Source organism: Echiichthys vipera (assembly GCF_963691815.1).
Source record: "Echiichthys vipera genome assembly, chromosome: 1".
NCBI lineage: Eukaryota > Metazoa > Chordata > Actinopteri > Perciformes > Trachinidae > Echiichthys > Echiichthys vipera.
In genome coordinates this window covers 28,915,777-28,943,051 of record NC_139826.1, presented here as the reverse complement: position 1 = coordinate 28,943,051, position 27,275 = coordinate 28,915,777, and the positions used below count along the sequence as shown (strand labels likewise).

Sequence of the window (27,275 nt, the reverse complement as noted above, 5' to 3'; positions counted from 1 at the left end):
AGCATCTGGTTCTGCCAATTTTTCTGTTATGTTTTTTTTTCCTTCCTCTTTGGAGCACCGCTGATGCCATAAACTTGTTCAACAATGCCGCCTCCAGACCCATTTCCAATGCCAAAGCCAGGGCTGGCAGAGTAGTTGAGCCTGAAAGTCCCAGCCATGCACCAGCTTCTATAGTCAACATGACTATGCCAGCCTCTGTAGGACTCCTGTAGACATCAGAGTGCAAGTAGAGAACCACCATGCTCCATCAGGCCAAAGTACTGCTGTGGGCATATTACCTACCCAAAACCAAGGCCTTTCTTGGCTCAAACAATACAAACCTCTCACTTTTCCTTTTACTCTTGTCTGTACATCTCTATATCTCTCAATTGTCACCATTTGCCACAGAGCTCCTGAAGATTTACAGTACTGGGCTCAACCAATTGAGAGGTCAGGTCAAAATCTAGAAATGAAACTTAATAAATAAATAAAAAAAAATAAAGGAATAGCATATTAAAGATCATGTTCAGTATTGGTCAATTACTGAGCATTTAAATAAAATTAAAAGCTATACGACAACGTTTCTAAATCACCCCAAGCATAGATTTCTGCATTATATGTTCTGTAAAAAAAGTATTTTTAGCACATACTGGAAAATGTATACACCAGTGCTGATGGACATCAATATGTATGTTATTGGCCAATATCAGCCGATAATATTGGATCACAGATATATTGGTCTGGCTCTGCTTTAAATGCATTTTTACCCTATGGTCTGCTAATATTTATGCAATATTTAATATATGCAATAAAAGCATGAATCTCCAGCATGAATCCCGTTGGTGGCATCATGCTGTGAGGATGATTCTCTGCAGAAAGCTCTGGGAGGCTTGGCTAAGTAGAGTGTACAATAAATGAAGCGGAAGCCTCACAACAAAACCATGCCACATTCTTTAAGTGAACTGCGACTTAGAAAACAATTTAATTTTCTACCGAGCCTGCCTTAAAAACAACAATGTTAATGCCCTGGAGTGGTCAAATCAGAATCCTGATCATAATACATTAAAATAATGTAGATGTCATGAAACTAAACAGAGCTTGAGTAATTTTTTAAAGGTTCTCTACTCAGAAAAAATAAAAAAGATTCTTTGGCTTGTCTCTATAGGAGAACCTTTTTGTTCCTGCTTGAACCTTTGGTTCAGTGTGCAGGGTATTGCATGGATGTTTAAAGGACTTGGGCGAAAATCACATCATATGCAAATGGTAAATGTACTTGTACTTATGTAGTTCTTCTGACTACTCAAGGCGCTTTCACACTACTTGTCACATCCATCCATTCATACAGACATTCACACTGATGGCAGTGGATCTACATACCATCTCATCTAACCATTCACACCACATTCAAACACCCATGCCCAGCACGGGGAACTATTCGGGGTTCAGTGTTTTGCCCAAGACACTTTGACATCCAGACCGGAGGAGCTGGAGATCGAACCGCCGATCTCTCGAATGTAAGACAACCCGCTCTTCCTCTGAGCAACACTGCAAATTTGCATATTGGTGACGTAATCGTGAAGTTGTTATCATAAAGCAAAGTGGTTGTCAGTTGCAACAAGGGAGAGATCTCCCATACTAAAGCCAAATTTGTTGCTTGACATGCTTTATCTCCAAAACTTAATGCCATTTTTGGCAATGTACATTTGTGTCCTAATGTCAATTTTAATGACTCTTCAAGACTTTGTTTGTTACTTGCTCGGATTGACAGCTTGGACTCCTCTCCCTTGTGCTGGGGTGTTGTTAAATTGTGTTTCGTTGCAAACTTTTCTATTTGAGAAAAGTAGTTCAGAAATTAGAAAATCATAAGAATAAACTTCAGCCAAATTTTGTCAGAAAGGCTTATTCAAATATGCCTAGAGCTTGAAATGTATTTAGATACGCTCTCATTAAGATAAAGCTAAAGGCAAACTCAGTGGCATCCCCAAGATGTGATGTTTCTGGCAATGTATGAAGCACATGGGCACATGCACACATACAGTACATACACACAGAACGTTGGGATGAAATGAATATGGGAGAGAGATTTGGCATTGGGCTGTCAACCCAGGACAGGATTTACTCACTCTCTCTCACACACGCTCTCACTCTGTCTGCCTCTCAGCCTATTTATTAACTAAAGAGCTTTCTCTTTGTTTGTCAGGGAGGATTGTCCTCAATGGAGATTTTCTGTGTAATCATCTGATTATCCATCAATTCCCTAAAAAGCCCAAGAGAGACTGCATGTCCACATTATGCTGAAGGGCACAGCAATGAGAGACAGAGGAAGGAAGGGGGGTAGTTTCCTGGAGGAAATTATCAAAATGTATTTTACTTACTACAGGTATCTGCATTCTCAGCTTTACTTACTTATTCCTGAAATGTGAGCTTTTCCCAGTTTACTTCTTATTTTCCTTGGTGTCTTTGACCTGCCACAGAGTAGGCTTCTACCTACACAATACTGTGCAACCTGGCATCATCATCAGTGAATGCTGTGTGCTCAGACAGCCTGTGAGAGTGAGAGCATCAGCTTGCATACATTTACATAGAGCCCTATGGAGATTGAAATTCAGATTGAATAGGTGTTTTTTTTCCTCCTGCTCTAGCTGTGCCTGGCTTGTGTATGACAAATCTGTTGCGTTAACTCCCGTGGTAGGCCGGGAGCGGGAATGTTTGTGGAGCGACAAATTACACATCAGAGCTTTATTTAACATTCCCTACATGGCTACAAGCGATGAACTATTAAGACGTCAAATAGAAGAACACCTAGCGATGCAACCCTGCATGTAGCGATGCTAAAAGCACAGGACAGGCAAAAGAAAGAGAGAAATAAAAATAATAGTGACGCTTATATGATATGTAGTATTTTCTCATGATATTCTTAGACACTATAGGTAAAGTGATGTCCTCTGTATCATGCCTTAGTATTAAAGTGGTGCTCACATAGTTGGTTTACATTTGATACTAATTTATTCCTCATACATTTACTGTTACTTGTTTGTGATTGCTCTGATGACTGCTAGAACCCCCTGGACAATGGGCTGGTTCTCTGTTGCTGGGGGCAACTAGGCTTGATGTTTAGTGAGTGCTGGTCCATGTTCCATGAGGTGCCAAAGCCAGTAAACCAGTTGGAGGTATTGGAAACATGTCTGCACTAGCCTCTAAGGCGTACAATTTCTAAATAATGTTAGTCTGTTGAACCTTCTTATCCCAACTGTGTTGTAGCATGGTACCAAAGTGCCACAATACATCAGTGCTGCACAGTTGTGTGTGTGTGTAAAAAACAGGATATCACTAGGGAAACTCAGAAACTCAGCTCTAAACTATATATTAAAAAAAACGGTGTTGATAAGGTCCGGAGTTATTGGTTCTGCTATCAGTACTTGAGAAATTAGAGAGTGAGAATTTCATAGCTAAAAAATAAGGTCATCAAGAAGTTACTCTGTCTAAGCCAAGTTAAAATAACAAAAAGAGGGCTCATTATTTCAGTTTAGGTTAACCAAACCTAACCCAATCTACTACCATGCACAACTCTCCTCTCAAAGGTAACAACAAGTTTCTTTAAATATAACCACATAACCATACATGGCACTCTTCACATCGGCATAAATTAGATCCACCGCACAGCTCTGCTTCTAAAAACATTTCAGGATGTGATTTACTACTGAGCCTGTTAAGCAGTATTGACAATGTTATGTTCACTTAACTGTCTCCTCTGCTCTGCTCTCTTTGTGTGCAGCGTGATGACCACACAGAGAACCACGGCTTATGTCTTCGGTACAGCAGCTGTTATTTCTAATAGACGCACTGTAGCGGGCATGCAGCCGTCTTTGCCATGGTCCGTACCAGTTTATTTCGCCACTCGGTAAAACATGAGAGCAGAGGATATTAATGATCATGTGAAATTTTAAGAAAGGCTCTCATCAGCACTGAATGAAAATAAGAGAAACACTGATAGGAATGTATTGGTTACTTGCTGCTCAAAGTATCAGCTAAGTGGAACAAAGGGTATTCAACAGAGTGAGAGAGGGGGCTGACTGGCCTTGCACCATTTGTCTTCTAAGTGTCCAAGGGAACACACTGGTCGCCTTGCATTCATTGTACTCAGGCATGTAATTTTCTATTCTTAGCTTTTCCATCCCAGCCCAATTGACCCTATTTTGTGCCTTGCTCTGGCCAACGTCTGCTACACACTGCTACAACCAGATCATTGTCCTGATGATAAGTGCCACATCCTGTTGAGTGAAGTGGTACGAGGTATCAGTCCCAGTCTGAATAGACAACGATATACATACACACACACACACACAGGCGGCGTGTCCAGACAATGAAAAACACCAGTCTGAACAGGCTGTGATTAAATAGATGGTGATTGAAGTTTCATGACAGGCAGGAGGACAACTAAAGCCTTTTCACAGAGGTGGAGGTTAAACTTTGTCTTGATTCTTTGTTTTGTGGTAGAGTAAACACCTTCCTGTTTTTATCTTTTTGTTTATCTGACATTTACACTTGTACATCTACATTTGTACATCTGACCGCATACCCCCCCCCCCCCACACACACACACACAAACACACACACACACAAACACACACACACACACACACACACACACAAATAGGACAGACAAGCTAGATGTCCTGCTTTCTTTCACTACTAAAATGTGAGCTTTTGAGCTTCCTCTAGAGCAGCAAGAAATACGATGTGAACAATCTTGCTATTCTTTAAATAGACATCAATATGGCCTAGACTGGTTTTTGAGAGTGTCTTCATTCTTTTTGAAAGTTAAAGCAAAAAGCCCTTGTCCACATTGCACACCTGTCGTGAGAGCTCTGATCCCAGATGCAGCAGAATAGAAATAGGCAGCGAATTGTGCACATCAAAGCACCAATCTTTGTAGCTCTACTGCCAAAGCCGGGATACCACTCTTTACTGTCCTGTTCCTCTCACTAGTCTTTGTTCTGCTGCCACATCCTTTTCAGCACCACCTTTCACAAGCTGAATGACTGTTTCAAACCCATTTCACAGCTACTAGCTTGACTAATATTCCTCTGCCATGAGTTCCTCCTCCATTACTATCCATGTGACATGTCGGTGGTCTCTCTCTCTCTAAGTTTGTGATTATGTGGGTGTGAGTATATAAATTTGTGTTATGATTTTCAGTGTTGGGCTGTCTGAAAGCACCTCTTGTCTACATTGTATAAAGCCGTTTTCTGTCTCAGCCCATCTGAGTTGCTTCTGACTGATGTGTAAAATTGGACTGTTTTTGCCTCTGTATATTCCTGAGGCGGGAGATCTGAGTGGGTTTCTTTTTCCTTGCCTCCTGAGGCACACAAAGTGTTTCATGTTCTTGTGGGTTGGAGTCAAACGGAGTACTACACATCAAGCGCACACTGCAGGTTGCAATACATTGATCTGCTCCTTTTTGCGTGTTTTCCTCGGCTGTCTGTATTTTTGTGTATGTGCTAGCTGCCTGTGATGAATTGCCACAGCAGTGGAGACAAATTTGGACGTGGAGGAGTGCGGGTTTTGCTCAGAAATTCGTGCTGCATCATTCGCTCTGCGTAATGATGAAGAACTGGGCATATATCAGCCAGGGGAGGAATACAACTGTTGCAAATGAAAAGTACAACAAATGCACCCATAGAAGCATGCAGGCAGGCAAGGAAGTGGGCCATGCATGTGTCTGTAGTCGCCAATTGGTGTGGGGTTTGGGCACAACCGCAGCCCACCACCTTGGGAACCCTCTGGCATCAATACAGGAGCTTCAGGGGGTTTACTGAAAAGAGACCATGTACTGTGGAGATGATTGACAGTTCTTTTAGGTTTGCAGTAAGGCCACTATGATGCCACATGGTACTGTATGCATGAAAGAAGATGAACATTTCAGTTTGCAGGCCCCAGGATACAGACTCTAGTGTTAACGGTTCATGAAAGAGTTTCAGATTGAAAGGTATGAGAAGAGCCATCTGACGGAGGTGACAAGCTGATCACTGACTGCAATCCCAGCCCTCATTAAAAGCTTTTGAAATACTCCAATGATATCTCCATCTGTACATATTTAAAACTCAGCACATTTTCAAATTAGGCCTTTGGTGTCATTGGAGTGCAGGACTGGAAATTGTGCACATTTTGATTAATCAATGGTATTGCTAATGACAATCATGTCCATGTTAACTTTGTGATCATGTTGACTTAAAGTGAGAACTTGTAGTCTTTTACATCTGGATCATGTATTCTATTTAGAGTATCATTTGCACTATGTTATTTTAGTGATAAACATATTGTAGTAGTCTAAGCCAAGTTAAAATAACAAAAAGAGGGCTCATTATTTCAGTTTAGGTTACCCAAACCTAACCCAATCTACCACCATGCACAACTCTCCTCTCAAAGGTAACAACAAGTTTCTTTAAATATTTATATGTTTCAGTTACTTTTCAAAAGCCACATAACCATACATGGCACTCTTCACATCGGCATAAATTAGATCCACAGCACAGCTCTGCTTCTAAAAACATTTCAGGAAGTGATTTACTACTGAGCCTGTTAAGCAGTATTGACAATGTTATGTTCACTTAACTGTCTCCTCTGCTCTGCTCTCTTTGTGTGCAGCGTGATGACCACACAGAGAACCGCGGCTTATGTCTTCGGTACAGCAGCTGTTAATTCTAATAGACGCACTGTAGCGGGCATGCAGCCGTCTTTGCCATGGTGTATGTGGCAGTGTATTTAGTCACAATGTGTAACACTGGCAATAGGGTGTTCTTAAAGCAGCAGGCTAAATCAGACACTGTGCTGGGCAGAAACACTTGACATATTTTTTACTTCTTATGAGCTGTCTTCAAGGGGTTGTGGATCAGCTTTTGCCCTCTACCAAAATTATTTGTTCCCCAATTTTATCAGAAATTTCCCCCAACTTTTTAGCATGGTTAAGATGCCACTGTACATTTAACTATCAATCTAAATACAATCTTAATTGCAATTATTAACTATGTAATACTGTTATGTGAACAGCAAACCAGTGATGTGTCTAACCATATTCAATCATATTTATTAGGTCACGGTATAAACAATTGTATTTTTTATGCCTCTGCGTCTGTGACAGCTGTGGCCAGAGGCATTATGTTTTCTTGTTTTCCGTCCATCCCATTCTTGTGAACGGGATACGTCAGTAAACCCTGGAGGGATTTTCTTCAAATTTGGCACAAATTTCCACTTCAAATCAAGGATGAACTGATTCGACTTTGGAGGTCAAAAGTCAAGGTTACTTTGACCTAACATTCGTCCCATTATTGTGAACGTTATATCTCAGGAATGACTTGAGGATTGTTCTTCAAATGTGACTCAAGGTCACTCTGACCTCACAAAACACATTGTGACACCATGATGTTCTGGGGGGCTGCTTTTCTGGCCATTATTCAATGTTATAACATAGGAACAGAAGGGGAATTGGTGACACTAATCTTTAAACTGGTGATTGTATAGAACTTGAGTGCTGCTGGGTTGAAGATGTGTGCGAAGCATCCAGGTTCAAGTGTTCACGATATATAATATAATAAGCCTGAGCAGACATGGATAACCTGCAACTTGACTGGTTGGCGAAACCGTAAGGCGATAATTCAAGTATTGCCTGTTCACAGACAGACGGGGTAATCCAATACATTGTTGTAATTCTTACAACATTATTGTAATAGTTGTAAGCTTAATCCTACCCTACTTCCAGATACCTTGTTGAATTTATATCCAATATTGCACACAAAAAAATGCCTTGACATCATAAGAATCTACCAAACTCATGTTTCATTTGTCCTGGCAGATAGGTCTCCCAAAGAGACAGTTTTCCAGCGTCTTGACATTGTGTGGACCAATCACAACCGCTTATCTCATGTGGGACGGGTCTGTCCAGTCTGCAGGTCTGTCGGGTGCAGTTTTTCAGGATCATGAAACTAAAATGTCAAACTAGGCAGTGCTGATCAAATATGACTATTCTGTTACTGTAATGCCTAAGACTGAAACAATTACTTGAGTAACTTGAGTTAATCAACTACAAAAGATGTGATTGCCATACTCACGTGTGCTTTAATTTGTGCTTCTGTATTTCACAAAAATAGCCCTATGTGTTGGAATATAATTTGAGGTCAAGTTGAGGGTCTGGTATCCTCATAGACCTAGTCCTAGTAGAATTAGATTTTCTTTCTCCAATATGTATTATTGCTTCACAGTAAATTGTCAGACAAATTTGAAGGAGTGAGAAAACAAACAACCTTAATCAGATGTCCTTCTACCCTTCAGTAAATCAGTGGTGGGACCCAGCTGTCACAACATGGCTGATGGTACAGCTTTGTTTCTATTAAGCTAATGAAGTTGTAATAACTTTGCTAGCACGTCATAGACTAATGAATCTGTCTTATTTACACTTTGTACAGCACACATTTTTTCATTGCATGTTTGGCATATATCTATATTGATATTTAAGTCTCACATTGAGACTTTCTGTTGTTATTTCCAGCCAGTCATATATCTTTGCCGCTCACTGTAATCTGCAATCACATCTTCTTAGCAGCATGTGTTTTGCATAGATGTGGTGTCCACATTGTAAGCTTGTTGTGCTACTGTAATAATCATCCATGCGGGAACACAGTGTGTATTTAGTTATATTAAATTAATTAAAAAGAAGCTTCAATCCAAAGAATTGGATTTTTAGTTAATGGGTTTTTAAAGGAATTGTTTCAGTCCTAGATCACAGGTCATAGTGACAGGACTGACTGACTTGGGCAGAATCCTTTGTGGGGAAAGGCGGGGCCTGGTGCTGAAGAAAATTCCCTTGGAGGTAGCAGATATAAACAAGGGTGCACAGTGTCAGTAAGTGTCAACATATTGCTGACACTTGCTGACAGTATATGAAAAGTTTACTTCTGTTTTACAGGTGTTGATTCAGTTCAATTACGGTTCTTCCTTACAGTAAAAAATATAAATGACACACAAAAGGGAATTTCTTTCTCTTTTTTCCGCATCATATGCTAGTATAAAGGACGCTTAACTTAAGGTTCTAGTGTTAAAAGAAGTAAACAAAAATCGCAGTTCAGATTAAATCGACACCCAAGTATTGTGAAAGTATCGAATCGGGAGAAAGGCATATCAGCCCAACTTTACCAGTGTGTCAGCAGTGGAAATGACAATAAAGTCTAGGGGCAAACAGTACTTCACATCTGCATGGCTGTTGAGAAAGACTTCAACTGTTATTGGCAAAACAGATAATGTGAGAAAACACCCACGCACACACATTCACATTTGCATGACAAGACAGCATAAACGTTTTATTGACAGTGTCTGTTCTCCCTCAGCATACCCGTATACCTGATAGTGTATCTATTTTCCTTCCCATCCATTGGAGGCTGTTTTCAATGCAAATCACAAGCTGGGTCCATCATTATGCCTCAGGTGTCAGAGCCAGGGTTTCAGGTGTACCAACACAAGGCATGATTTACATGTCATATCTTTCAAGCTTTTCGCTTTCTAAAATATATATGCCTGCTGGTGGTTGCTCTGCTGCTACAAAGAAAGACCTTGCTATTTTGATTCAAGAGTATTCTACAGTAAACACATCATGTTAGCAGGTTTGAGTGTCACATTTCAGGGCACTGTATGTCCAATGTATGGCAATGTATATATCATTCATGATTTTGTTTGGTCTACTCCAATGGATGTTCATCTATATCACACAAACACCAGAGTACACCTTTGCACAGCACAGTTGTTTAAAATAACCTGCCGTATTGTGCCTTCCTGGATTTGCTTGGATCTCGTCCCATAATAATTGGGCACTTGACTTTGAGTTAATATAAGTGTGATAAAGTAAATGTTTGTTCACTGCATTTTATATTACATGTTATGTTATTGTAAAAAATGCAATCAGTATGGCAAACCTCACAACTAGAATAAAGTGCATTTTATCCGTTTTTGTTTCTTAACCTCTCCTCTGTCTTCCAACAACCCCTCATTATTTTTCTTCTTGGGTTTTTCAGAGAATGATGAGACAGGAGTGATGGATAGTTTGCTGGAAGCCCTACAGTCGGGGGCTGCATTCAGAGACCGCAGGAAGAGAGCGCAAAGACCCAGAGGTGAGTCTCATATTTACTTACATTTATACACAAACAGAGATGCACACATAAAACCAAGAACCCATATTGTTGAGTAAAACTGCTTCTAATTCCAGTCAGACAATAATCACAATGAATTGAGGTCCTAACCTGCCACCTGGATTTGTATTGTTTTATGTTTATAAAAGCTGAGTGAATTGAATGCATCCTAGCCTGTTGTTTGTACACAAGCTTGCTAGCAGCACAATGCCAGATAATCCTCAGCTACATTACTGACTACATTACTACAATTTTTGATGTTTGGATCTCAGTAAAAAAAACAATAAACACCCAGTAGATTTTGTTTTATGGGGGAAAAAATGAAAGAACAAACATGTTTGGAATCCAAGATGCTTTGAATGGACTGCCCATTAAACTTTAGGGGCAATTGACAGCTGTGCCCTTAAACACAATATTTCTTTTTTTTTAATGAACTTCCCTTCCCAGACATTCTTCAGTGTGTGAATGCCTCCTCGTGGTCTTTTTGATCCCTTTTAGTACTGTAAGATATGTTGGCATTATTTGTCCACTGCCCTCCACAGATAACCAGCAGAAGACGATCAGCCCCAGCTCCTTCCGTCAGGTTCTAAGGCCTGTTAACCATGGTAAAGCAAATACTTTAAAAAAACACAAAGCCAAAGCCTCAAGCATGCTCAGCTCTGTCTTTTATCTGCTGTTGGATGCAAGTCTTAAAAATATCTTGCATGTCTTGCAAATTCCCCTCGACGGTTCATATGTCCTGCTTTTTTGTGTGTCAAATGACCCCTTTTACCTTGTTGTGACCTTGTGAGTGCCTTCTGAAAGTGTGAAAGGCCATTTCTGAAACAGTTTGAGGAAGTGGGACTACCTGTGCAGACCTTTAGAGAAGCAGAGTTGAAATTTTTTTGAAAGCAGTGTGTGGGCTGCTCTCGTGGCTCAGTTTGATAAGGTTCCTAAATTGTTCAGTAACTGCAGCATTTGAGTCTATGATTTTCAATGCAGTTTGGGTCTTCTTTTGCCTTTTGAAAACCTTATATAAAAGAAGTTACAACAGTATACAAGTCAAGTGTTCTAGAATTTTGTGGAGAGAAAAATATTTTTTTCATCTTGAATTTCTCACTGCTGACCTACATGTTTTTGAAGAGCGGTGTGACATGCAGGCTTAAAGCAAACATACAGATTAAATACTGTGGTACAAATTAGATGCAAGCCAATTGTAGCTTTGAGTGTTTCAAGTGTTCAGTGTTAATAAAAGGTCAAGGTGTATCTAACTGTATGGCTCTCTAGGAGTAAAGATTGGATGGGAAACTAATTTTACCAAATTAAATTGCAGTATATTGTTCACATTGAACAGATATTGTGTTTTAGCTGCTGCTGAAATAAACAACAGCTTTCTTCTCTTGTCAAAGGTTTCTTACAATCATTACTGAGGCACTTAAAAAAATTACGATGTAACCCTATTACCTCTTATTACTTGTAATTGGAATCCCAATGGGCTGGGTACAGACACACATGAATAAAATTATTCACGCTCAGTCCACCCACATCATTGATGGCAATGATAAAGGGCCTTGCTCTGTTGTTCTGCTACGACTTATCTGAAATTAGATTGGAAAGGGACGAGGGGGAGGGAGGTATCCAGGGTGGGAGGAAAGAGACAGATAGAGGTGACTGTAATATAAGAAATGGAGAGAAATGGTGTGAGGAAGAAAGATAGAGCCAGTTGGTAAGGGTGAAAGCAGTAATGTGGGAGATTTTTATTTCTATTTTATTCAGTCGCTGTTTTCTGTGTGTGAGAGGGGGAGAGAGAGACGTTAGTATTAGAGAGAATAAACCAAAGAGATGTTTTAACAGAGGATTATAGTAAAAAATCACAGTGTGTGAAGGACCTGCTGCTCAGTGTTCATGTTGTGAAAAAGCCCCCATGGTGTTTTGTACAGGTAAGAAGGTCCTGGAAGGTTGCTGGCCCAGCTGCCCCCTGCTGGCAGCACTAGACATGGCCTTGTTGACTAATAAAGCTCAAGGCTTGAGCCTGTCACTGCAGGCATCATACTCACTGCCAGCCTCCCAGAGCAAACACAGCTAATTACTTTTCTCTGCCCAGCACCAGCACCAGCTCAGCCCTCTCAGTGCCCATTCATCTTAATTTCCCCCTCTCTGCCATCTGCGTCCTAAATAACACTCCTCCTCATTTCCCTACCATCCCATATCCCTGCTGTCTTCTTCTATACTCTCATGGCCTGACAATGGCCCTCCCTAAACATAATTGCCTGTTATTGGTATGGAGTCTCTCCACTTCTCCTGCCGCACCCCTTCTCTTGCATCTCCTTCTCTCCTACGGAGATTCAGGCCTTAATTGCCCTGGGTTCAGTCGCAGCAGTGAGTGAACCCACAGGATGCTCTTTGTTTAGTTGGTAGGTGATGAAGTTTAGTCGGCAGCACAAGCACTTAAACAGCTGCTTTCACTTTCACACCATGTGGGAAAGGAAGGTGGTAGACCTTCCTTTCCCACAGTTTTAAATACCCTTTAATAATTGATCTCAGAGGTGTTGCTACACTCCAGTGGAGCAGCACAGAGAATTAGAAAAGGAGCATCTGTGCCAGAAGATACTGTTATTAGTGGTGATGGGGAGAGATTGGAATGGTCATTCTGAACATCCATGGTGCCATTAAAGGTAAGCATGTTTACATGCTTTACTGTTTAAAAAACTTTTTTCTCATACTGTCTGTCTGCCTAAACCTGTTTTCCCACCTTGTCTGAAACACTCCGTTTAAGTACCTGTCTCTTTAAGCAACTCTCCCGAAAAAGCACAGTGTGCTCTGTCTGACCAGCATTTTCGGGTCTTTCCAGGGCACTCTCAGCATCTCTGTGCCTTCATTTTAGTGGGGGCTCGACTAACTGCACTGTAGTGGCTCTTTCTACCTATATATAGTATAGCTGTGACATCACGACCATAGTGAAGTCCTGAAAGCTCATTTATAGGCACAGTTTCTGAATATGGTGTGTGCATGCATATTTCTGTGGATTGAGCATTTTAATACTTTTACAGTACAGTGTTTTCAGTAGGTTGGCTGCCATGTGGGAGGCAGATGGGACTCTCTGGTTTATCAGTGAAGTGTATGAACTGTACTGCAGACTGGAGTCTCTACTAACTTTGACATACGGTATTTCTGTACTGACACTGTGCTACATTTTTATAATTTTTATTTTTCATTTTCATAAACACATCTGTCACCTGCATTCAGGCACTGTCTCACTGTCACAAGAGACTACAACTATCAAGTAGAATAGCGATGTCAGGTTAGGGTTTGATGACAAAAGGGTTTCCTGTAATGATCGATTTTCTTACCTGTTATATCTGTTGAAATCCGACAAATTTAAATCTCTTTGGTCAAGGTGTCCGGTGAAAATAATTCCCTCTAAGCTGAATGCTTCACTTTAACTAAAAAAGATTGGCCAAAAAATACATTTAAATGTGTCATCAATAGGTTATGGTTATACAGGAGGATGTCACAGTTACCGTAAGAGTAACTGTAAATATCTTTACACTACTCCGGGTGGCTGTATGAAATCTACACTTATTATGATTTAAATAAATCAACTTTAAGAATTTAACTTACCTTGAAAATCTAGGGCAACAAACCTTTTTCATACTCAATGTTATGTATTACCTAAATTTATAAACTCTGCAGAAGGGAAGATTCTCACAACAACGTTAAGTTATAAACATTTATTTAATTAACTTGTAATAATAATACAGAATAATACAGTGCTGAATTAAACAAGGGATAAATGGGTTAAAGGCGGATATAACAAGCTTAAGACCAGAGTAGTACAAACGGGCTGGTTTTAAAAACGTTACTGCCGGACTTAAACTGGCTCTAATTAACCCATCAACAGATCTATGATCAGTACTTAATTACCACCAACATGATTAACCAGAAGCTGTAGTAAAATTACAATTCCTTACTTCGTGATGAGGTGTTACAGTCGCCTACGTGTGTTACAGAGAGAAAGCAGTTGAATCCATCACCGAGGCTCAATGTGTGTCGGCTCTGCAGTTCGGCTGTGGACGGGTCGACTGTCGGTGGGGAGCAACTGGGGCAGAGTATCTGCTGTAGCTTCACGGCTCCACGGTTCATGGCCCTTCAGGTGGCTTTGAAGTCTGGGGTTTTTTGGTGGTCAAAAAGAGTTCTGACTAGGTTCTGTTGAGTTGGTATCGTGCAAATTTCTGTGCAACCTTCCGGCCGGACGGATGCAAGGAAGATCAGCACGGAAGTGGCTTAACTATAGTTAAAAAGTAAGATTAATAAAAAAGCATAAAAGACTTAAAATAGATTAATAAAAGAAAACACTTTAGTAATAAAAAATATTCAAATAACGTTTCTTGCAAACTTTTGAGCAACGAAGTTGAACAAAGAAAAAACATAACGTCAAAATTAAAAGAAAACACTCCACGGGGAGTGAAACAAAGAGATGCAGCAAACAGAGGAAACAAAAGAATAGTTTTAAAAAGTAGAAGTGAAGGTTTAAAAAAAAAAACAAGTAGTTGAAAAAAACTAGAAGCGAATGCACGGAGGTGCTTGGGGCAGATCAACTTTCGGGGCTGAATAAGACAGTGGCATCTTATATCCAGCATTCTAACAAGGAATATTAAACTCTGGGTGATTTTACATTTTTGAAATTTCTCATATGCCTGTGAATGTTCATCTTGGTCCAGGTTATCGTTATCCCCAAAGCAATTTCAGTCAAAAGCAAATGGACTTTGTTATTTGTCTAGCAAGACGTTTCACCTCTCATCCAAGAGGTTTCCTCAGTTCATGAACGCAACTGACCAGACATGAACTGAGGAAGCCTCTTGGATGAGAGGTGAAACGCTTCCTTGACAAATCACCAAGTCCAGTTGCTTTTGACTTTCTCATATCCAATTTATCCCAAATCTTTTGAAATGCAGTTTAAAAGATAGCCTTACTGAGGAAAAAGAAGCATTATTTAGAAACAGAATATCCTGGAATGCACTTTTGTTTAATCCTACACAGGGGAAGAAGGTACTAAAAACTTCTTGTCCCACTTCGCTTTCATGTGTGAGTTAATTGATGACAAAAACAGGAGAGAGAAGGAATGCAAGGTCACAAAGGAGAGGTTAACACAAAGACTGTCTCCTACATGGGGTTGAAGCAGTCTGTCCTTTTGGACCTCCCCGCCTTTCGGGGCTGCAACACACGGAGCTCAGCAGAGAGTCCGTAATGGCTTTCGTGTACTTCTATGTACTTGAAAGCCGTCTGAATAGAAATCTTTGAGGGTAGCCTACCTGACAGGTAGACTGAAAACTGTCATCACAGCTTCCTGGTGCCGGGCTCACTGTGCTCTCCCTCCCTGAGGGGTGTGGGAGATTAAGCCTACTTTTGTTATGGCTAGAATATAGTAGTCGCTGAATTAATTATGAATTAACTCGACTCGTTAAAATTTAGGATTTATTTTACCTCGAAGTTAGGACACCACACCAAATTAAGACAGGATGTTTATTAAACTTTGGTGAAGGTTTAATACCTGTTAGTTATTTAAAGTTATTGATTGTTAAATTTGATCAGTCTCGTCTTGAACGCGTTAACTCGTACCACAGCCTTTATCAGTGACCAACACTTTCTGCACAGAACGGAAGACTCTCACAACGACGTAAAGTTATAAACATTTATTTGTCTACCTAACAAGGAGAATACAGGGTAGTGCAACACTGAATAGACAAGTGAAAAAAGGTTAAATGTGGATATAAGAAGCTTGAGACTCGAGGGGGGCTTGTTTATAATATCACTGGCGGATACAAAAACTTGCTCTAATTAGCCTTCCAACAGAACTCGGATCAGAATCTAACTGTCACCAACGTTTAACCAAGAGTTGCATTAAAAGGCCAACCTTACTTTGCCGTTGATATAACAGTCGCCCTGGCGTCTTACAGTACCGATGCAGGTTCCGTGGGTCCGCATCCCGGTGTTTGGCGGACCTCGGCTCGGTTTGTAGACTTGGTCAGCTGCGCGGTTGGCTCGACGGGTCTCGTCGGGTCCCGTCATGGCCTGGATTTGGTGCTTCAGGTGGCTTGCCTCTGGAGGTGGTTTGTGGGTTGACACAAGTTCTGATCGGTTCTGTGGGGCTGGAGTCGCGAGTTCAATGCAATTTTCCGGCCGGACAAAAAGGCAAAGACAGCACGAGGGGTTTAACTATACTTATAAAAGATTTTAAAAAAACGTGTCGTAGAAAACTTAAAAAGTCACGCGATAAAAATAGATTAATAATAAACGAAAATGTTAACTTTGGGTTAACAAAGGAATGAACAGCAGGAGGGGTGGTCAGAGGTGCGAAAGGTAGAGAGAGAGGTGAAGAGAAGAGAGAGGGTGAAGAGCGGGGGGAGAGCGAGTGGTCAAGAAATACCATACATTGTTCCCTCTTTTCTTTTCCTTTCCCTCTTCTTCCCTGCACTCCTCCTGTTGTGCTGTTTGGTTTAGGTAAGAGTCCTGGCCTTGGTTTCGAGCATTTCTTCCCACTTCCTCTGCTTCTCATCGCCTCTTCTCCTTTTCCCTAAATTGGCTCAGCACACTTTAACATGAGCCAGCCATACGGTGTTTAGCTTGGTCTGCAGTCTCCCTCAGCACACATACACACATACACACATTCACATAAAAGTACATGGACACACACGCAGACTTCAGGGGATGAAGGTAAGCAGGCTTTGTGGTGGCTGTGGCCTGTGTTAGGATAAGGCTGCAGGGCTCTGGGGCTCCTCGACTCTCTAAATTGGATTGGGCTCCACAGAATGATGGATCGATGGTGGTTAGCCACACAGGTGTAAGAGACTTGAATCTGCAAATTGAATCTAAGCAGCCATAGCTTTTTAACTATGTCCATCTGAAAACATCTCTCCAGGCACTGTATAGTCATTTCAACCTTCTAAGCAAACCCTCATCACAGTCTCACTGACTCCCAAGCTGACGTGTATATACATGTTGACGGGAGTCACATTATAGACGGAAAAGCTGGCATTATTTTCATCTTGTGTGTGTGTGTGTGTGTGTGTGTGTGTGTGTGTGTGTGTGTGTGTGTGTGTGTGTGTGTGTGTGTGTGTGTGTGTGTGTGAGTGTGTGAGTGTGTGAGTGTGTGAGTGTGTGAGTGTGTGAGTGTGTGAGTGAGTGAGTGATGGCAAAATGTATTCTGGAGACACCTACTGTAGCGGGAATTAGCCCAGAGGTTGTTTTGAGTATTTTGCCATATGTTTATATGTCTGTTTGTAAACAGATTTCTTCCTAGCAATAGCATCGCAACTGAGCAAGATACAGTCCTGAAACTTTAAAGGTGTGTAGTTGAGATCAAACCAAGTCCAGTTGCTTTTGACTGAAATTGCTTTGGGGAATAAGATCAAAATAAAGGCAATGGGTGCGATCCAAGCAAGGCGCTAGAATAAGGGATGGGCATCCTCCCCTTTATTGCCGTGGTGTGATATCCATGCAAGACACACTCACAAAACTTTACAGGTTTGTTGTTGATATAAAAATGAAGTGAGGACACTGAAATTAGGGGGTTAGGAAGTAGGGAAGAGGCCATTTCCCCACCACTTTATACACCTGGCCCGATTTGGCATCACTGCTGGTGTGACATCATCGCAAGATGGTCCCTAGTTATTTATTTTCTTTAGCTCTATTCGGATGAGATTAGTTTTATGTGGGGACATGGGGTAAGGAATGCCCCAGTCAGTAATTATTCCGGAGAATGTCAGTAAAAATTTCGGCGATTTTTACCTACTCTAAAACGGTCCGGAGACCGGTCCTCAGATAATACTAATCCTGTCCAAATATGACTCTCCGTAAAATGTCTTTGGATATATCGTCATATCCTGTGAATACTTAGTTAATATGTATTATTTGAGCATGGAGGTGCTTGAAGAAACACTCTTACCACTTTTTTTTAGATAATCAATTCTGTCCTTAAGTTCTGTGTTTAGTTTTGTTATAGGCGACAGGGAGGTGACGGCAGTGTGTAAATTGAGTAACTCCTCCCACTTCTGGTAGAATACAGGGATTTCTTAATCCCGTGCAAATTGGTTATTTATATTACAGACATCCTGAGGTAAGACTATTGTACCCCACGTCAAACTAATCCCTTCTGAATAGGGCTTATTCGTTGTGTTTGACAAACAGCCAAAACCAGAGGTGTATTATGAATACGTGTGCATGCTATAAAGCCCTTCTTGTGGAGTGATCCATTATGGAGAGAGTGTGGGGAGGAATAAGATCTATGAAGGTGTTAATGTCTATCTTTAATAGCAATTACTTCAGATACTTCAGATAAGACAATAATCATGTGTGATATAGCTCTGAACTAGAGCTTGAAATTGTAAAGGTCACTTCACAAAGTCAGTGAACCCCTTTACCAAATGAAAATGGCAGGGTTTATTAAGGTTTTCGCCCTAAAAGCAAACCTCTAGTTATTGGAGATGTTGTGTGCTTTGTATTTGTCAAGTCAACTTCATGACCTGTTTTATTGTATATAGTGTTGGATGTTTGGTTCATACAGGCAGCTATTCAGTGCACACTATAAGGGCGCTTTCATACCAGCCTTATTTAGATTGGTCGAAGTGAAGTTGAGTGCGCTCCCTTATTTGCTACGGTTCGTTTGTGCAGGTGATAATGCAGCAATCATACTCAGGTGTGCACCAAAAGTAGACCAAATAAGCGGGCCTGAGACCTGGTAGAAGAGGTGGTCTAGGTCCGCTTCCAAAGGAACTCTGGTGCAGTTTGTTTGTGGTAAGAACATAATCAGACCGGGGTCCGCACTAACTGCAGAAAGCACTGTACATTTTTGGACCAACCCAGCTCATGTATGCAGCTACCGTATTTTCTTCGGATTATAAGTCGCAGTTTTTTTCATAGTTTGGCCGGGGGTGCGACTTATACTCTGGAGCGACTTATGTGTGAAATTATTAACACATTACCGTAAAATATCAAATAATAGGCCGGGCTATTATTTATCTCAGTCACGTAATAGACTAGACGTATATCAGCAATCGTCTCACACACACGTCAACCAATCAAAATTCAGCAAGGGCGGGTCATGGCAGAAGTGCATTGTGAAAAAAAAGATGCTACTTGGAGTTGGCGGAGTTGTTCAGAAGTGACACCTAGGAAGAAGAGTTCATTGGATTTAGTGATTAGGAGTGACAGATAAACGTATTGGTAAACGTATAGCGTGTTCTATATGTTATAGTTATTTGAATGACTCTTACCGTAATATGTTATGTTAACATACCAGGCACGTTCTCAGGTTGTTGTTTATGCGTCATATAACGTACACTTATTCAGCTTGTTGTTCTCTATTCTATTTTTTATTTTAAATTGCCTTTCAAGATGAAATGTCTATTCTTGGTGTTGGATTTTATCAAATAAATTTCCCCAAAAAATGCGACTTATACTCTAGTGCGACTTATATATGTTTTTTTCCTTCTTTATCATGCATTTTCGGCTGGTGAGACTTATACTCTGGAGCAAATTTTAATCCGAAAAATACGGTACATGATTTACGTAATGATTAAATATCTCCCCTGTCACAACAACAGCAACATACCAGCATGAGTCGCCGTGGACAAACCGGGAGTAGTAATATACCGAGGACTGATGCCAAAATCAACCCCTGCAGTTGTCTCTCCACTGTGACATTACTTGTGGTGGGTGTATTTTCTGCTGTCACTCTGTTAACATTCTCAGCATTTGCCAGCATGGCAATTATGACCAATCGGAGTGCAGTTCAGGATCTACGTTACTGCTTCCAGCCCAAACGCATCCGATCAATGAGTGAAGTGCTTTTTTTCCCCCTTTTTTTGTCCCAAACCTTTATTGAGCTGAAGTGCATGTACATTTCGGTTCACTTCATCAGCTGATTCGGACCAGATCAAATGAATAGGTGTGAAAGGGAACCCGACCAGCTTGAACAAAAAAAAAAAATTATTTTCGCATCTGGTGCACACCAAGGAAGTGGACTAGAAACGGGTGTGAAAGCGCTCTAAAAGAGTTTGGGTATATGTCCGAATGGTCTTAGGAGATGACTATTGGGCTTAATTTGATACTCAACCCACAATAACTTTCAGAGATTATGCTTGACAAAATCATTAAGACTAAACTGGGAAGATTGTGAAGTTGAAATTGAAGTGAAAAAAGTAGATTTTAAAAAAGGAAGTTTATTTCCTCCTGACTATGTGTGTTCGTTGTGCTCGCATGTGAGACATTTGTTAAAAAAATTGAGTCAGTCACTTTAGCTTCCAGGGGCTGGGATACTCTTGTGGAATCTGCTGTTAGATTCTTGCCTTTTTATTGGGCCTCTTATAGACTTTGATACGTGGATATCACTGTGGCTACAGTATCCTGCAGGTTGCGTGTGTGTTTTCTCATTCTTTTTTCACATTTCTGCCTCTTCATATCAATGTCAATTATGGGAGAACGCATCCCATCCTTCCAAAGTTCCTCAGTCTACTCTTTACTTTTTGACTTTGTTTTGTCTCTGCTCTATCTCCTTTCTTGCCTTGCTGCTTTCCCACAGACATGACATAAGCAAAAAAAGAAGGGGTTATTAAATCATTTCAGTGAGCCCAAGACAAAAAGAAGAGCACAGACGCCGTCCTCCCAAATCTATTTGAATTGATGCTACACGTCATTGTTTCAAAACAGTGACTGTAGAAGTTGCTGATTTATCTGCATTTGGTCATAATTTATCATCCACACATCACATACTGCCCGTCAGTTTTTCATTAAAGTGACAGATTATTGCCAAAGAGCTTCTGTTCCTGAACACCAAATGCTCATATACACACGCTCATGCATACATGCATAGAAATCATCAGCTTCAACCTTGTGTTTTCATGATGTGTAGGCAGAAGGTTAAAGGCCACTCCTTGGTCGAGGCATTAGCTGTGTCTTAAACCCGGACAGTTGTACTGCTCTCTATATTCATGTCCACAATCCTCTGGCCACTTGGAGCCACAGTGTTTCACTTATGGCTTCACATGATTGATGGTTTAGATGTTTCTGTTCTTGTAGACCAAGGTGTACCAGAGTGTACCTTGACCTGCCTTTGTCGGGCTTTCTGAAGTGCTGTACTTGGACTGTACTGTGTGTGTGTGTGTGCGTGCGTGCACATGCATTGAACAGATGAAGCAAGAGGGCAACTTCTTCAACAAAGTGGATGGTGTAATTAGATCCAGCCTGTGCAGGGAGAGTTATGGAATAGTAATTGTGGAGAGCAATGAAAGGAAGATGTTCTTTTACTGTTTAATTTGAGTTTTGCTGCGAACAGTGCTCTCTTTTCCTGGAATGCCCTGCTGCACAGTTACACTTAGTCACACATGGAAGCTGTCTAGTACAATACAGTCTGATCTTTTAGCCACTTAGAAGCTCTTCTCAAGTATTTGATTAATTGTCACAGGTTTATTCTACTGGTTTGGTGATTGAACCGGTGGCTCCCAGAACCGCTGCTGGAAAGCCACGATTATATTCTGAGGTCCTCAATTAAAAGACATGTCATCACAAATCTTATGGGCACACACACACACACACACACACATACACACGGTTCCATCATACGTCCTTTAGTTCAGCTCTGCCTGTCTTGAGGTCCACACGGTCAGGCTTTCCACACGTGTAATTCCAAATCTATTCCAGATGGTGGCAATTGGTGCTATGATCTTTGTATTCCTTTACAGACATTGGATTTACTCCTTAATTACTCTGTGCTCCTACTGTATTTTGAAGTTCTGCCTTTACTCTCTTTAGCCCACTTTTTTCGTTTCCTCTTTTCTTCTTGGCGTACCAGCTAGAGGTACATATCAGTGCATATGCCAAACACTGGACCAGAAAGTGGAACAACTAGAGCACAAGCGCATAGGCTATGCCTACAGTCTGCACAGTCACTGTTTTGGGGCTGCACAGGAACTCTTGTGGATACGGGAAGTATAATTTTGGCTTAACCACACCTAGTGTCTATCCTTGGATAAACAAATGCTTACCAATTATTTACCATGTGCCCTATGTGTAATACAGACAGTAATAAGCATGAAATACTGTATGTTGAATGATTATGGTTCTTCATGTTGCATGTCACCCAGTGTGATCGTAATGCTGTTTAGGCACGGACATAGATAATGCAAAATGGCTTTTAATGGCTCCCACTTGTGCTGTTATAGTAGTCCTTTTTCTGTATTAGCTAATTGGGGTGGAACGGTTCACAAAATCCATTGTTCGGTTCATATCACGGTTTTGGGGTCACGGTTTTTGGTTCGTTTGTTTTTTTCTATTTATTTTAGATTCTTAAAATACCATGTATCAGATCTATAGCCTAATAATTAGATTTTTTTTATTAATCAGATATTCTTGATGACATGTCATGCAACCATGCAGCTTATTTAGGGATTACTTTAACAATCTTAAATTAAAGTGAAGTGAGATTTTGAAACAGTAGGAGAGACATTGCTGCATTTACGCGTTTATATATTTATTTGGCAAAAAGGTTAACAATTGTTTGCCTTCTAGGTAAGAATATAAACACTTATACAGTATCAAATCTTAAAGAAAATGAAGAAAATAGGTTTTCTTTCACTAAAATACGCACAAACAGCAATCAATGAAATGACTGAAATAGGCTGCATCAGGGCTATTCAATTAATTTGGAATTGGGGCCGGTTGACAAAAATGATTCAAAATGAGGCGCCGGAAAAATATGAGCATCACATTAATGGATATTGTAAAACAATGCTGCGACATAGGAGTTCATATATTGTCTTTATTTTATCAATGTAAAAAGTAGTCATGACCTCAAAGTGCAACAAGCTTGTCAAAAACAATCCTTTTTAAATGAACAAACCTGTTAAACAGAGGTTTCACTCAATTATGGGACTAAAGTACAAGTTTGAGGCTCTTTTCCTTTACTTGAGGATTTTAATTACATGCAACTTTATACTTCAACTCCACTACAAATCAGAGGAAATATTCTACTTTTTACTCCACTACATTTATCTGATTACTTCAGTTACTAGTTACTTTACCAGGCTTACAAGTACATATGAAACATAAGTTTATTCATCAAAAATGATGACTGACAAAAATGAACGTAACATAAATGCATAGCATGATTTCTTTGGACAAATGCCTTATCACCGTATACTCTTTACACACCGATATGGCTGCAGAGTAAACACTGGCTTCACAGTGACAGAAACAAAAACTCCTCTGTCCATTCTCTGGTGAACTGGCAGTTTTCTGGGTCAACCTTTCTTTTTTTCAGAGTAGAAAGAGACTGATGTGGTGATTTAACCAGACAGAAACAATTGAGAACAACAACAGAGCAGAGCTTATCAAGCTGTTGCCAAGATGATTCAGAAACCCACGAAGAAGAGCATAGCGGGAGCGTGAGTAGCATTGTGGCTGCGCACCTACTGGGAGCACGTGGAGTCTCCCAGCGCCCTGAGACGGTAGCGCTGAGATGGATACGAGAAAGGACAGAGGTAATGAAGGCTATGTTGCACCTCAAACCGAACGGTAAACACATGTCCCGAACCGTGACAAGCGTACCGAACGGGACTGATTTTTTAAACAAACCGTTCCATCCCTATTAGCTAATGATAAAGGGGCAAGCTTAATGCACCTTTTGCAAATATAGCCTTATTCATAAAACTACAATCTCTTTAATTCATGCCCAGCCCAAAATGTAAGAATATGAGAAAGGAAATGGTTTGCCATATATTCACTTGACTGGTTGGAAAGGTCAGTGTGACGGATGAGTGTAGAGTGAAGAAACATGCATGCACAAACACACAGATACCGAGTTCAACAGGGCCCACTCAGTCCTAATAAAAAACGGATTATAACGAACACCTCTGCACTCTGCTCAATGCTACTCTGCCGTACATCCCACATTTTTAGCCGAGTCCTAAGCTGATCAGGCTCCTCAGATATCCACTTTTAGCTGGATTATGAGGAAGCCTGGCTGTAATAAAGGCTGTGGATCGTGAAATGGAAACTGGTGTTCAGCATGTCGAGCCAAGGACCCTAATCAGTCCATTCACACCAGCTCAAGTCCCAAACAGTAGGGGAAGCTTCTAATGTAGGATAGCTATTCAGCCGGCTTCTGAGATCCTCCTCGTCTTTTCTTTTCACATGCATTCTGTCTCGTCTTCTGCGTGCCTTGATACCCACATTATGTGCAGGGAACAGAAGATGAAACGCCAGTGGGTAAAAACTTTGAAGATTTATCATGGATTTAGTTTAGATACACATCTTATTTTTTTATAGGACTAATGTGACATTGTTTTCCCACTGTCTTGCCCTCTGTCTTTCTTTGTCTCTCCCTTTCTCCAGCCCTTTTTCTCATGAACCAGTTATGTACGTTGATTGAGACTAGGCTCTTACATAGTACTTTAGTTAATAATGCAGTGAGAAATTAAGTCATCCTCACCACGGCTTTGTGCTAATTAAATTTTACAGGAGTCTTATCGCCCAGCCACACACATTCCTGGTCCTCCCACATTTACCAACGCCAGCAGCCATATCACATAGCCGTCAGGGAGAGAAAGAGCTAGGGAGATGATTATATGAACTTCTGTTGTTACAGGAAGGAAATTATAAGTACTATCTTCTCTTTTGTATCTATTCTTTCTATAAAGGAAGGTGCTGAGTTTTGTCTCTGTGAAAATACCTTTGGTAAATGAGCATTAGAAGTGCAATAACATTTTCCCCCACTCACCTCACAGTGCTGATTCCATCTTGTTACACATTTGTGTTATTCCATTATGTGATTATCTTTTCAGTAGGCTTTCTACCTGGTTTTGTGCTTCAGGCTAACATTTGCGACTGTGGGCCTTGGCATGTGTGCTAAGATTGCCACTGAGTTGTCTTGACTCAAAGTTAAAGCAGATAATTTAGGAAGGAGTGATGAAAGAGCGTAATGTGTGCTTTAAATTCTGCTCACCTTCCTGCAATAACCAATCTGTAAACAGCCCAATACCCAAGTATCATTCTCTAGTGCACCATACTCGTCCAGAAATAGGAACAAATACCAAGGCCTGTTGTTGATGATTCCCAGGGCCACTTTAGTCTACGGTGATAAAATTATCACATTCTTCCCAACTGCCTCATCTCTCAGTCTCTCTCTGGCTTTCATTTCTACTGCCACTCCACGTGCTATGTGTCTCCTCGCTGATCCAGAAGCTTGAAGTGCAGCGACAGGAGTTTCCACGCTGACAGAGCGGGAAGGCCAGGCCTCAGGCAGCAGGATCTGTTTGATGCTGGATTCCCCTTAGAGAGTGGGATTTGGGCTTTGCTGATCTGCTATTATACCCCCCTATTATACCCATACGCTCACTTATTCCCACATTTGACTGTATACAGCCACATGCATTTACACACATCCCGATTCAGACACTCAGCCTTGAGTCACAGTGCCATGCATGTGTCTCTGGCCTCTGGGCTTAAGAGCTTCATTAGTATGGCACTACCTTTGAGTAGCATTCTCAAGGGTACAAATTAGCAAACAAACTCAAGTGATCCTATGATGAAATACTCGCTCTGGGACTTTCTGCAGATAGATGATTACTTCACAAGCATGTGGTTATCCCTGTCATTCAGGAGGGGGTTTTGCCTTAAGTCAAGTTTTTTTTTTAGTGAGTATAGCTTAAGAGATAAACTTAAGTGTTACAGTAATGCAGCAGAATTTTTTTGTACTAAGCTAAGATAAGTAGCATAGCATAAGAGTATGCATCGATTGCAAGGTTGTGTGTGCATATGTTTTGTATGTGCGTGTGACCATGTGTGTCACATTACTCCATCACATGCATCTGGGTGTGAATGGGTTCTTTCACTGCCTCAGTAAGGGCGTTAATGTGTGGAGATGTAGCTTGTGCGTGTGCATTGTCAGAGACTGTTTTTCATTCAGGTTAAAATTCCTTTAGCTGCTGCCTGCACTATAATAACCATACTTGACATGTCCCTCTCCTCCAGCCTGTGGATGCTTTCCATTCCAATTGAACCATTAAGGACTTCTCTTCTCTACTGCACTCACTAGTCTGTCCTTTGGCAGGACTCCCGTGAATGTCAAAACTAACTGTTTAGCATCTCAATAAAGCAGGTACAGGGCAGACGAGTAAAGGCAAGGAAATGGCTGCTAGCTGGCAAAGGGCATGGAAAAAAAGATTATTTAAAAAAAAAAAAAAAAAAACAACCATTGAGCACTCATTGCTGTATAACCTCACTTTTTTCATCTGCATTTCTGTTTCTTGAGACATTGTTACTGCACTGTAAATCTATATTACTGGATTGTTGACCAATAAAATAAGCAAGCATTTGATTTTCTGAAGCAGATGACTTTTACTTTGTCTATATCATGACGGGATCTGTGCCAAAATGTATGTTGTTTTCTTCATAGTTGATCAACTCTTACTGCTGACTTGTATGTAGAATGGCTGACCTTGAGGTAAATTCTGTTTTTTAACAGTTGTAATACTGTTACAAATTTGTAGAATTGTGACATCTTTTTTGAGGCTTGCTAGGAAAGGTCCTTATTTAAAACCATCAACAGGGCGTTTAGCATTTAATTTTTGAAAAGGGATGCAGAATTCTATCCTAACCCTAGACCCAAATTGGAATGGCATCAGTTGACTAATACTTGAAAATCACATCTTACTGTTGCTTTCAACTCGCTGCTTTACACATGTGTATTGAAAAATAGGCAATAGAAAATCACAGCTTACATATTTGTATTCAGTCTGATAGAAATTTGGTTTTACCTGTTTTTGGAAGCAAGACCATGCATCTGGTTCTTCTTTAAATTATTATTTTTTTGCTTTTATGTCAGAACTGTCTGGCTCACGGCTTCATAGAATATCATCTTTTGCATAAGTTATTTCCCTCCAGTGTTACTTATGAAGTACAAATTGTGAGGGACATTAAAACATATTTTGTAAACAAGCTGTATAAATTATCCTTCATTAATGCATCACATTAGAGCCCAGTGGGAATAGTGGTTAAAATTTGTGAGAAATTGAACAGTAAAAATTGAATGACAGTATACAATGAATAATTTAGGGATTTATCCAATAATCTATAAAAATACATGAT

At 40.5% G+C, this 27,275-nt stretch overlaps 1 protein-coding gene across 1 annotated transcript in view; it reads left to right on the top strand.

The window, feature by feature from the left end:
* Positions 1-27,275, top strand: part of LOC310951498 (protein diaphanous homolog 3-like) — a 176,826-nt gene that overhangs the window by 111,044 nt on the left and 38,507 nt on the right. Inside the window, exons 27-28 of the mRNA XM_083919754.1 lie at positions 10,041-10,136; positions 10,697-10,759. Coding sequence (XP_083775880.1) covers positions 10,041-10,136; positions 10,697-10,759 — 159 coding nt within the window. The remainder of the gene's footprint in view (positions 1-10,040; positions 10,137-10,696; positions 10,760-27,275) is intronic.